A 13,654-nucleotide genomic window follows, 5' to 3' on the forward strand; every position below is an offset into this window, starting at 1 on the left:
ATGTTATCTTTCTGAGTATAACCTTTGGCAACAAGTCTGGTTTTAAATCGTTTGACTAAACCATTTATGTCGAATTTGGTCTTGATGACCCATTTACACCCAATACTTTTGTGTCTATTAGATAATTCGACAAAGTTTCAGACTTTATCATAATCCATAGATTTTAACTCTTCTATTATGACATCAATCCATTTATTAGAATTATTATACTTAATGGCTAGTGAATGTGAATCTGGACTAACTAATTATCAAACCTTAAAGCCCTTTCCAGTGGCTAAATATAATAATATAGACAATTCTTTTGCATTAATATTGCTAAATAATTTGATCCATAAATATATCATTCCTTTATCAAATCGTAATGACAAATTGACCAAATTAATTTGAATCAATTTCTTTAAAGTAGCCACAAATTAAAGAATATATTCTCATTTTATTGGCTACACATAAATGGCAACCAAATCATTATATATATACTCATATTCTTTTAGTGCTAATTGAATGAAATATATTTTGCCAATTAACTAAAAAATCGTCCCATTCATAATATAATATTCCAATAGCTAATTAATTAGGGAAAATGTGTCATATACCAAATTTATGTATTATATTAAAAATCCAATTCTATTTAAGATTCAATCACATGTCACATATGTGAGACATAAAACTTACATGGAGCAGTTGTAAGTTAGGTATTTCAAATTGATGCGACCACTTTTATGACCATCTTGAACTGCAAGCCCTCTCTTCTTCGCCCACCTTCCGTTTCCGTCCATTATAAGAGCCACGTGTTTGGGCATGAATTCTTGATTCAGCTCTCCGCGCAATTTTTGGTAACACCAAAGGTTTCATATCTATCTATCTATCTATCTATCTATCTATCTATCTATCTGTTGTTTGAGTACTTATTTTCTCGTAAAGGTATCAATATTGCTACTTTTTCTTTACAAGGAAATACTTAAAGTCACAGTATTTACTTGTGGTTTTAGTAGTAGTAGTTTGTAGGAAATCCAATTTGACTGCTGTAGTAGTTAGTTTAGATATTATATATGTCCTTGCCTACTATACAGATACAGCACACAAGTACACTCTAAGAGCATCTTCAATGGCGGACGTCGCGGTAGGACGTCCGCCGTAGTGAAGAAGAAGGGAGGACACGCCCGTCCCATATGTCCGTCAGATGGGCTCGGACGTCCGACCCACGGGCGGGTGGACGTCCGCCACTGTGGCGAGGGTCGGGCGTCTGAGTTTTAAATTTTTTTTTTAAAACTCTATAAATAGGACTCGTTGACATTTTAATTCCGTATATTTTAATTCCGTAAATTGAATAATTGCGGGAAGTCCTAGTGGATGTCCTAGTGGGAAGTCTTAGTACATGGGAAGTCCTAGTGATGTGGCAGTAAAATGGGAAGTCCTAATGATGACGTCGCAGAAGGATAATTTTATGATTATAATTTAACGGTGTTTACTAACTGTGTAAAGAAAGTTAATACCTACCTAGTAATGCAGAGCATGGTAGATAATATCGAAAGAAAATGTTCCAAGCTCTAATTATTCATTTTCTTCACGTTGATGAGTGACTATGTGTTTTCCTGAAAACTCAATCTTTTTTTTTTCACATGCAGCTAGTTATCATCTCAAACAATAAATATCGGTTCATGGTATACAATTCAATATTTTTTTAATTTTTCCTCCAATTTTGTTTTTCAATTTGATTACACACGAAATTTACTCTTTCTTTTATCTCAAAATTAATTTTCTCCAAATTGAAGCTAACGCGTTGGTTTGGAATTTGGAAATGCCAATCGTTTAAACGTCATCGCTTTTAATGAATAAGAGTTTTTGCATGCAATTATGCAAATACTAGAGCTTTTGAAAATTTCCAAATTTTCCTTTAACTTTTAAGATTGTCTAGTAATACGCAATTTCAACTTTGAATTCCTGGACGTATCCATAATAAACTAGAAAATATTCTATTCAAAGTCTACACAAAACTTCTAAAATGAGTTGACGACGAACTCGATATATATATGAAGGACGTCAGCTGAATTCGATAAACATGTCTTTACATAAAGTTTATAGTATTATATCTTCATTCACGAACCACTTGGTTTAGCAAAGTCAAACAATTTTCTATAACTTTCACTTAAAAAGTCAAACAATTTTTTAAAACTCTCGCTGATCAAAAATGAGACTTTTAATGGTGACCGGACCGGAGGGAGTACAATATATACTAAGCCCATTGGCCCAAAGCCTATGTGGCAGCGTAAATTTTCTATCATAGTGAAAATGGAGACAGAAAAACCAATACATTTAAAGCGAAAAACACAATAAAATACTCATACATGAGATTTCTAGCTTTTGTTCTGGAACTAGTAATGTATCATGGAATAATTCCTGCATCGGATCAGAATACGTGTGGATACTATTGAATTTAACTACAAATATGATCAACCGTGAATCAAAAAGCATAACAAGTAATTAAGAACCTTATCTTATATATTAACTGCTCAACTTACATTACAATTATGAAACTTGATCCATTCATGTCAATCATGAATTTCTAACACATTCAATGAGTTGGGGAAGCAGACAAAAATAGTTTTTCATCTTATATCTAAAGCAGAGCATCCAAACCATTGACAAAAATATTAAGAGATGAAACACTAGTAGGCATTAATTAATTCTTCCGCTGGCCGTAGCGTCTCTGCCGGCAACCATAAGAAGCAAGTGCTTGGCGAAGATCATCTTCACCAAAATCAGGAAACAATTTCTCTGCAAAGTAGAATTCTGTATAGGCCAACTGCCACAAAAGGAAGCCGCTGATTGTGAGCTCACCGCTTGTCCTAATCAATAGGTCCGCGTTTGGGAATTCAACGGCGTTGGTCATCAGCTCTTGTTCCAACATGGCTTCATCGATGTCCGTGGCTCGTAGAATCCCTCCTTCTACTTTGGCGGTGAGCCTTTTGGTGGCCTGTATGACGTCATCGCGGCCGCTGTAGTTCGCCGCCATAACCAAATTCATTCCTTTGTTACATTTGCTAGTCTCTTCAGCCCAAGATATCGACGACAGTAGAGATACCGGCAGGCTTGATTTGTCCCCAATCATGGAAAATAGTATATCATGTCTTTCCAAAACAAAGATGATTAGTTTGGTTAGTTTTTAAGTTACTCACAAGGTTAATATTATGAAATATTTGTATATTTAATTTTATACTAATAAAAATAGATAAAAACAACAAAAATAACTAAAATTAAAATAACCTTGTTATAAGCTCCTTGACCTCTGTTCGTATGTAATTTTCTGTAGATCTCATCATTAAGTCCACTTCCATCTGTAACAGGATGAAAATCAGTAGTATTATTATTATGGAACATATAGTATATGCTTGTATTCAATTAATCACAACATGTCTCTCAAGTCATATGACTCATATCTCAATTACTCCATACATCTTGAATAAATAGTTTTTATTTTTTGGAATCGTCCCACAATAATAATCTACTTTATCAAAAGTATCTATTTTTAGAGGACGGATGAAATGAGGAAACAACAAATACTAACTTGGGATCGTCTAGAGACGTTGGAAAAGGCGAAGATTGTTAGAGTCTTTATTCTGAGGTCACAACAGTTGGAAATGAGCGTCGTGAGATTCTGCCAACCGGCTCTGAAGCCGTCTCCAACAGCCAACTTTCTATCTCTAGCCCACTTTCCGTTTCCGTCCATGATTATAGCGATGTGCTTGGGCATCATCGCTTCTTCAACTGCATCTTTCGCCGCATCCGCTGAAACTGTAGCACCCGCCAAACAGGCCCTAGGCGTTGCACTTGGTGGAGATGAAAAGCACCCTGCATTTGGTCTCTCTACGGTTCGTTTTCCTGCAGTGCTGCTACCCTTGATTGAATACAAGGAATGATTTGGAGGAGATGAAAATGTTAACGCATGAACAACTGTACCGAACTGTAGTGATATCATTGTTTTTACTTTTTTAGACTTTATATTTTGATTATGTGGTTTAGTTTACCGATGGTCTATTTATCGAGACAACTAATTAAATTAGATCAAACCCTACTAAACCATAAGCTTCATTTGAGATTGGAAATATGTTTATTGGCTTTGAATTAAAGGACAACTGGATCATTACTCGTTGCTTATTTGGGTAATTAATTCACTGTTAGAGGCGGCGCATGTATAGTAGTTAAAAGGCTTCTATTAAACTCTTAGAGCATCTAAGAGCACGGAAGTGAGCCCAAACCCATTTTTACTTTTTGTCCTTTTTTAAGAGCACAACACCCATATCCGTGCTCTTAGCTAAGGACAAGCTCAAGGGTCCCACCATTCTATTATTCAATTTAAATACTTCAATTACTAAAAACATTTCTACATTATAAAAATACATTAAAAACTAAAAATTACATAATTAAAATCCTAAAAAATAAAAATTACATAAATACATCTTAAAAAATAAAAATACATAATTAAAATCTTAGAAAATAAAAAAATACATAATTAAAATCCTACTAATTAAAAATTACACACGTGGAAGACTAGTCCTCTATCCCCAATTGCCTCTTGAGACCCCGGATCATTTGCTCATGTGTTGCAAGTTGCTCCGGAGTCATCTTAGATGTATCGTTCAAATAGAGTTGACCCAAGAGGGTCCACAACGTGTTGTTCGGGGGTGGATGAGGCACAAAGGGAGCGGGAGCGGGGGCGGATGGAGTCGGGGCGCGACGGCGGGTGGCCGTCGCCTTCTTCCTTCCTTGTGGCCGGCGGAAACTGCTCGGGCCAGCGTCGGGGCTACCCAAGTTAGTTCCGACAAGCTGGGTAGCCACATCATCGGAGGCGCCGTCGGATAGGGCTACCGACCTCGACCGTTTGCTAGAGGAGCTGGAGGAGGATGCTACTACGCCGCCCCTATACTTCGGATGAAGGTGTCACGACCGCACTTTGCTAAGGATAGCGAAAGCGGGTGAATCGCGACTAATGGGGGATTAAAGAAACGGGGAAAGAAAAGGGGAAAGAACTTGTGAATATAACCGAAGGCCAAGTCGATCATTTCATAGGATAGAAGCCAAATGTACCATTTCATGGTTTTAGAACTAGAATGAATATTACATCAATAAATCAGAGTTCGAAGGTGAGATTCTAAGATGTCTCACTTCACAAAAGAGCAGCGGAATAAGTCCATACTAGACGACTTCGTGTATGAAGACACGAATCGTGAAAGATCCACTGGATTATTTAGTAGCATCGACTCCGATCGTTTCTCCAACCTCTTGACGTTCAACCTGCACATTTATAAATACATGCAAGGCTGAGTACAGGAGTACTCAGTGGACACATGCCGAAAACAAAACATACAAGTATATAGTTGTCATCCATCCACAGTATCGCACGGGGGTTTTTCTTAAAAGGCCCGAGCATACTAAATTATTTTGTGATCTTAAAAGTCCGACTGCAGTCTAAGTTCTTTCAAAATTTCTACCATATCTGTGAATTGTGTACCGTGAAGGTGGCCACCCTCAGCGGACACATCGCCGGCCAACAGCTGATGGCTCACGGCTCTCGTGCACTTTATTCCGAACAGGATTTTTTGCGGTCCTATTGGGAACCGAATTCGTTAAACTCGGGCTGGCATCGCCAAAACCCACAGGCATCTAGCCCCTAGCAGATAGGCCTCAAAATAAACATTTTATGGCATGACAACAACTTTAAAATAATCACTGCTTCATTTTGAGAAAATGATTTTTCATAATTTCACAAAATTTTGCTTTATATCCACACTATAGTGCTGGATATTAAAAGAAAGCCCACCTGATATGCTTATGTCTCAACTCAATTACTCGCTTTGGCTTCACTCGCCCTTGAGCAATTTATCCCTTGAAAATAAATAGCGTAGCACGCTAATTAATAATTGAATTATTTCTCTTTAAAAGAATGCATGCATCCTATTGGATAGCATCTATATCTCAGTCTCGGCTTATAGGATTTTTCTTAATCCTACTTCGGCTTCACTACTCTGCAGAGTTTATTTATTCTCTTTATTAACTTGGAGAAATTCTATTTTCTCTAACTTAAATATTCGGGCACTTATTAACAAGGATAGGAATCCTTGGAAAGTCTCTTCAAAAATCCTTCTCTTCGGATTTTTCTTAAGGCCGCCCATGGCGTCGCGGGGCGACGCCAGTCGGCTTTCGCGTCTCCCACTTTACTACTTTAATCTCCCGGAATCTAAATAAAATTATTCGGAAATTAACTTATCAACTTTCGGGCTCCAACTCGATATTTTCCACTTTTGGGAACTTAGCAATTATTCGGGAATTAATTAATTGAGCTCCAACTCCAGTCCTTAATTTAATTCCACCTGAATAATAATTCTCGGCCCAATATTTAATCTCGGCCCAACTGCCAATTAAAATTGGTCCAAGCTCCACTTTCTTTTAATATTTCTATCCCAACAATTAAACAAACAGTGGCCCACCTTTCTCCTTTTATTTACTAAGGCCCAAATCAACATAAATTCCTTGGCCCAATTCTTAATTAAAATCAGCCCAATGCTATGCTCCCTCTCCCATCGACACATCTCTCTCTCTCTTCTTCACAATTCCAATTTCACTTCTCTTGCCGTTTTGGTGATTGTGGCTGATCTTCTTGGCTGATTTCTCGGCCTCGATCGACGGGGAGATGAGAGTTTGTTTCATCTTCTATTTTTGGGCTTGTGTAGGAGCTCGCTCTCCAATGCCCCTTTGTCTCGACTCCCTTTTGATGTTAGAGGAGATGGTGACCAAGATTTTCTTACCTCATGCTCTACTTTGTAGCTTACTTAGCTACATTACCCACTAAATGCTCCATCTCTTTATTTAGCTTGTACTTCCCTCTCTCTTTACTTGTGTGTAAATTTCTAACCCCAATTTGGTGTAAACTTTGTAGGTACATGGAGGCATTCTTGGGGCTTGTGGAGGGAAGCAAAATCGAGATTAAGAGAGAAAGGGAAAGAAAGAAGATGCTCCTCTTGAGCTCATTTGGTTCTACTCCCAATTTAGTTCGCTTCCAAACTTGAGAATTAAAGAAATAGGATAGATAGCGTAGAATAGGTGCTTGTTGATTTTATCACACTTGTAGGCATGTACTATTTCCATCATTCATGTATTTCTATTTCTTCACGGTGTATCCACATTTCTCTAATAAAAGTATTTTCTCCACTTTTATTCTTGAACTAAATTTTCTTGCACTTTATTTCCTCCAACGAGAATACTAAAATTACTCCAAAGTCGAATACAACGAGGAAAAGTACGATCACACAACTTCTAAGAGAAAAAAAATAATAATTAAGCTACTAAATCCGATTTATCTTGAAAGAAAGGATCGAAATTTCCGGGGCGTCACAGAAGGCGCCCCTCCTGCCAACAAGCGAGGTACTTGAACGCTTTAAACTCCAAGCTTTCTTAGGTCGCCAAGGCGGCACTGATGATGTCGAGCTCGCTCTTGCCGCTCCCCGCCGCCCGCTCTTCCTGTTGGAAGTACCCATGGAACTTGCCTATTGCCTCGTTGCATCTGTAGATGCAATTGCGCACCATACTATCATTGCGATAGATGGTTCCCCCCGGCCGGGTTTCATTGTAAAGACGAGTGATGCGCCACCGATACGTACCCCAGGTTTGGTTCGTGCCAACGTCGGGATCTTCGGAGACTGCCAAGTAGGCTTTGAACATCGCCATAATCTCACCCGGAGTGTACGGGGTGCGGGTGCCAGGAGTAGGAGTAGGAATAGAAGTAGGAGTAGGAGTACAGCTGCTGCTCCCTCCCGATCCGGGTTCGGGTGCCCACCCGAAACCGGAGGCATTTTGGTCGTCCACCGGGAAAGGACGGTAACCACCCGAAAATTGCGAACCTTGGGTTTGAGGAGGGGCCGTAAATTGCGTTTCCGGACTAGGGATTGGCTCATCGGAGTCGAATCAATCGTGGTTCCAACCGCGATTGCCGGAGGGGTGATCGCCGAAGCCGGACATTGTGTAGTGTGGTGGGAATTTAGATGAGTAAATATGAGAAAGAAGATGAGAGAATGTAGATGATAGAATAAATGAAATGTGATTTTTTTTGTGTTGAAGTGGGAGTATTTATAGATGAAAATGTGAATTTTGGGGAAAAAAAATTAAAAAATAAATTAAAAGTGGGTAGAAAACGGATATAAGTTTTTGGGAAGTGGGAAAATAATTTTTTGTTATTTAAAAATATTTTTTAAAATAAATTTCGAAAAAAAAAATTCCATATGCCAACGGCTATGTCGTTGGCCAATCAGAACACCACGTAAGGCTGCTCAGCGCCACGGACGGACGAGCTGCAGCGGCGGACGCACGAGGCCTGCTCAGCGGCACGGACGGACGGACGCCCTTTTTTCAACCGTTGCGATGCTCTTAATAATGATTTTGGGTATATTTAGATTGGACATTTATTTTATTTCAATTTAAATACAACAAAATTTCTATATTATGTTTTTAATCATGAAAAAAGATTGAGGGACTAATTGAAACTAATGTTCTTTTGCTTTTATATCAATTTTTGAAAAAGATGAATTCCCACGTCTCTCTCTACTCTCAGAATTTACAATATTAATGTTGTAATTTTATAAGTACCATTTTATTAAATTTTTTATTTGAAAGTTTATCTATTAACTAGATCCTTTTTGTCTTTTGACCTTAGAAAAAAAATACAAAATAGGCAATCTCAACAGCTTATATGTATAGAGGAGCGGCGATGGCCACATCCTAGACCCTAGTAGCCCTGAAATTAAGAACTATTATTCTGTGACGTTATGAAGCACACATTAATATCTTGATCTCTATATCTTATTCTTGAAGTGTTTGTTTTTTTTTTTTTTTTTTTTTTTTTTTTTTTTTTTTTTAAATTTCTCAAGTTTCTTAACTATTTTTAGGAATGGTGGGGATACTATATATACTTCTTTCAATAATAAAGATAGGAGCTGTAATTTTGGATAAAATTAATACTGTATATTATCAACAATAATTTCAACTACACTATTTTGCACTAAAATAAAACTCCATCTCCTTAAATTAATTTACTTTGTAATTGCACGCGGATCGAAGAGTTGATCCAGCCGGTTGGGGAGTCAGACTATCTCCAACCATTTACATCAAACTCAAACCCATTTTTGAATACACGTCATATCAACATGTTTTACTCCAATCATTTACACCAAATTTAAAATTTATAGCATTTTTGAATTTTTGTCTCACAAATTTTTTATAGTAACATCAAATTTGGTGTTATTTCACAAAAAAAACTAAAAATGAATTTGAGTTTGATGTATGATTAAAAATGATTTCTATACCAAAATTCATTTTTGGCGGTTGAAGATGGTGCGAGACACTACTGAAGCAGCTGCAAATCTCTATTTATTCATTTCTTTTTTTCCTCATAGAAATAACTTAGTAAAAAGTTGACACATGTCCTACTGCATGCTAGAGTAATTGTCGAAACTTGATGTAGAGTCGAAAATGTTCTTCTTGAATTATTTCTAATAACGGACTTCGAAATTTTCTTTCTTTGTTCGTCTTAATTAAACAAGCCCATCAAAAGTATATTGACATCTACGTCGGCCCAATCTAGACTTTTATAATAATTTTAACACTTTTAAGATGTAATTTCAAAGATACTCTATTTTATTTTAATAAATTAACTTATTTAAAATGAAATATGTACTTTAATAGTTATGATATAAACTAAATATTTATCATTTTTTTTTATAATTTTACTTCTACAATTCAAACTTTCAAGCTCATTATTCAATTACTTTTCAATTTCCATTGTATGTGTAATTTGAATAGACAAAGGTAATCAAAACATTATTATTATAGTACTAGTTAATTATTCAGAGAGTTGTCCTATAACATACTATCATTATATGATTATTAAAAATAAAAGATCATTATATGATTATTAAAAATAAAAGATGAAACGCTATTATTTCCAGTCGGATTCAAAACCTGCGCTGGCCCTAGACTGGTAAGAAGCAATCGCTTTAAGAAGATCTTTTTCTCCAAAATCAGGAAATAATTTATCTGAAAAATAGAATTGTGAATAGACCAACTGCCACAGAAGGAAGTTGCTAAGCCTGAGTTCACCGCTTGTCCTTATCAACAAATCAGGGTTTGGGAACTCTCCGATGTTGGTCATCAATTCTTGTTCCAACATTGCTTCGTCGATCTCATTTGTTTCTACAATCCCACATTCTACTTTCGCCGCTATGTTTTTGGCTGCCTCAACGACGTCGTTCCGCCCGCTATAGCTCATTGCCATTACAAAATGCAACCCTTTGTTACTTCGACTCATCTCCTCAGCTCTAGATATTACACATTGTAGAGACTTTGACAGCCTCGATTTCTCCCCGATTGCGGAAAATCGAATATCATGTCTGTTGAGAGAATGTATACTAGTATGAATCTATGATACTACTATAGTACTATTAAGAAGTATATATATAGGTGGTGTTCGTTTTCCTATAGTGTATAGAGAAGATTGACTTACCGTGCCATGAGGTCTTCCACTAGTGATTGTATGAACTCTTCGAAAGTTGTCATCAAGAATGCAACTTCCATCTGGTATATATGCAATGGCGGATCCATGAACAATTAGTGTAAGTAGAAAACTCGGAATCACTAACAATTGATTTTAAGTTTAATTGACCAAATCATATATTTGAACAGAAATAGAAAAATAACCAACCTAACAATACATCTGACCTTTAAATGGAGGGCTAGTCCAACCTGCAGAAAATGGCGCATTTGTGCCATATACAATATAACTATCGCAAATTGTCAATAATTAACATGTAATACTATATTGATATCACGATACTACACCCTAAATTTGGTAGTTGTCATTATCCTTTTAATATTAAATAATAAAAAAAGTAAAATTACATATGACAATTTGGAGACCATTAAATCTCTAAAAATCATATTGTCTCTAATTAGTTGTACTTAGCCTTTTCGGAAGAGTTATTAATTGAACAATTGATTAATCCATTTAGCGTATAAAATATACACTACAAAATCCTTTATCCAATTCTTAAAAAAAAAGGTTTTCTTATTCTTAGTGTGGGGCCTTAACCCTAAAAGTTGAAATTCCTATAAAAAAATGGACGTACTTTAGAGCGATTCCAATTCTCAGTTGAGAAAGCATAGGCAGTGAGCATCTTTATTCCAAGATTGGAGCAGTTGTAAGTAAGGTATTTCAAATTGATGCGACCACTTTTATGACCTTCTTGAACTGCAAGCCCTTTGTTCTTCGCCCACCTTCCATTTCCGTCCATTATAAGAGCCACGTGTTTGGGCATGAATTCTTGATTCAGCTCTCCACGCAATCGGATCACCCCATTCTCACGAGCACTGCTGGGCCACTCTCCGGTGGTTGTTTTTGTAGCACGGCAAGGGTTCAATGAAGACATTGAATTGTGAAAACAAGCCAATCTTGGTAACACTAAAGGTATCATTTCTATTTATCTCTTTTGGTATACCAAGATCTAGTTGCACCTTCTACTTCTTAAATATTGCTACTTTTTCTATATAAGGAAATAAGTACTTAAAGTCACATAATTTACTTGTGTTTTTACTAGGGAAGCCAATTTGGCGGCTCTGGTAGTTAGTTTTATGTCCCTGCCTAATATACAGATACAGTACACTAGTACACTCTAATTTGAAATACATTGCAGAAAAAGAAATCTACTACTCCCTCCGTCCCATAAAAGTTGAGATAAAACTTTTGGGCACGGAGATTAAGAATTTATATTAAATAAATAGGAGAGATAAAAAAAGTAGGAAAGATAAGAGAGAGTAAAGTAAATGATGGAATAAAATAAGAGTAATTAGATGTTTTGTCTTTAGTTAAAAAAAGAAATGACTCAACTTTGTTGGGACGGACTAAAAAGGAATACGACTCAACTTTTATGGGACGGAGGGAGTACTATTTAAAATAACCAAACTCGTTTCCATCATTGTGAAATAGAGTAGTAAATTATGTGGCATTTTGACCTAACGTGAAAATTTTATCTCCTTTCATCTCAAATCATAAATATCTGTTTATATATAAGTACACGAACGTTCAATATTTTCTAACTTTTCCTTCAAAGTTTGTTTTTTAATATGAATACATGAACTTTACTCTTTTTTTATACCATAAAATTAATTTGCTCCAAATTAAGCTGACATGTTGGTTGGAATTCAGTAATGCCAATGTGGCAAAACGACTAGCATTTAAATGATATCGCTTTAATGAATAAGAGTTTTTGCATGCAAGTACTAGAGATTTTGAAAAATTTTAATTTTTCCTTTAACTTTTAAGATTGTCTAGAATTTCCTATGAGCCTTTGAGATTTTACGATTTTTCCTCAACGATGAATATGTCTCGTAAATTATTTAACGTCCAACACTCAACTGAAATTCAGGTAAAATTTATAAAATGATTGCTATGATGCTATCTATAAAAAAGATAAAATCATTATAATTTAGATAAGAGCTAAATTTGAGAGATTAAAAAAACATTTAATTTGGTTGACATTATTCTACAGACAAAAATTAGAAAATCTTTAAGTTCTTTAAATTAGAAAAAAGAAAATTTAGGGGAAAAAATAAAAAAATATATGAAATATTGTTTGTGTATTTCCCACTTTTTTGCCATGTAGATAGAATATAATACAGTAATATATGTAGTCTATATATATGACTTTTAATTTGATCGTAATTGTCAAGAATAAATAAATCATAAATCTTAAAGTTTATGCATTTAATTAAAGAATTAAAGTTTAGAAGATAAACATGATCAATATTACTCCTATATTAATATATTTATAGACAAATAAGTCTACAAATTACAGATAAGTATGATTGCTATTTGCTAGGTTTTTATAAATTAGAATAAATAACTGGCGGCGGCGTATAGGCATAGCATATAAATGTAATAACTCTGTATTAACTGACTACTATTTAAAATTACTTAATTTGAGCGTACCTAAAGCATATAATCGTTCGGATAAGAGAGTTCTAAAAACATTACCATTGACAATTTTAATAGAAAAGTTGACGACGTATTAAAAACTACAAATAGAAGTAGCCAATAAACTCATTAAGCTACAAAATTTAATGTAACAGGAGAATATGAGAGCTCTGAATATAGTGCTTGACTGATGATGTTTCAGATTACTTGAAATGAGTTTTATTTACATCTCTATATATACTATGATTTGGAAGAGACTAGAAGCTCATCCTAAACCCTAGCTAAGCTACCAAACAAACCAGCTAAATGCCAAACTAGAGTAACTGAAAACTTAATGCAATGCAGTACAAAATGGCAGGAGCTCTTTATCTTCAAGCTAGGATCCTTTAGTCAACACTTCTTTCCACGTAGGATACATTGGATGAGAATTCATTGATGACATTGCACACTCTGCCACTTCTTTGTTAGCATGAGCAATATCATGCTTCTTTTCCTTCACCTTGATCATATCTTGATTTGTATTCAAGGTTGTTGTGCTAACACTTCCCCTCAATTCAATCGTGGATGAAGGACAAATGGTCATCTTGTTCCTTAGACGCGAGAAGAATTGATACCCTAAGGCTTTAGTAAGCACATCTG

At 35.7% G+C, this 13,654-nt stretch overlaps 2 protein-coding genes across 2 annotated transcripts; both read right to left on the bottom strand.

Annotated features, from left to right (window-relative positions):
- Nucleotides 1–2,680: 2,680 nt before the first annotated feature.
- Nucleotides 2,681–3,109, bottom strand: LOC125198225 (cis-prenyltransferase 7, chloroplastic-like). The gene has a single exon (XM_048096624.1). It carries the CDS (start codon nt 3,107–3,109, stop codon nt 2,681–2,683), a length of 429 nt encoding a protein of 142 aa, XP_047952581.1.
- Nucleotides 3,110–9,985: 6,876 nt separating this feature from the next.
- On the bottom strand, nt 9,986–11,495 carry LOC125198235 ((2Z,6Z)-farnesyl diphosphate synthase CPT6, chloroplastic-like). Its single transcript, XM_048096628.1, has 3 exons — nt 11,172–11,495; nt 10,550–10,620; nt 9,986–10,436 (listed from the first exon to the last, which is right to left on the bottom strand). The coding sequence occupies exons 1-3, from the start codon at nt 11,469–11,471 to the stop codon at nt 9,986–9,988; spliced, it is 822 nt and encodes a 273-aa protein (XP_047952585.1). The 5' UTR covers nt 11,472–11,495.
- Between the last annotated feature and the right edge of the window lie 2,159 nt (nt 11,496–13,654).

The sequence above is a fragment of the Salvia hispanica genome, chromosome 1 (assembly GCF_023119035.1).
Source record: "Salvia hispanica cultivar TCC Black 2014 chromosome 1, UniMelb_Shisp_WGS_1.0, whole genome shotgun sequence".
Lineage (NCBI taxonomy): Eukaryota > Viridiplantae > Streptophyta > Magnoliopsida > Lamiales > Lamiaceae > Salvia > Salvia hispanica.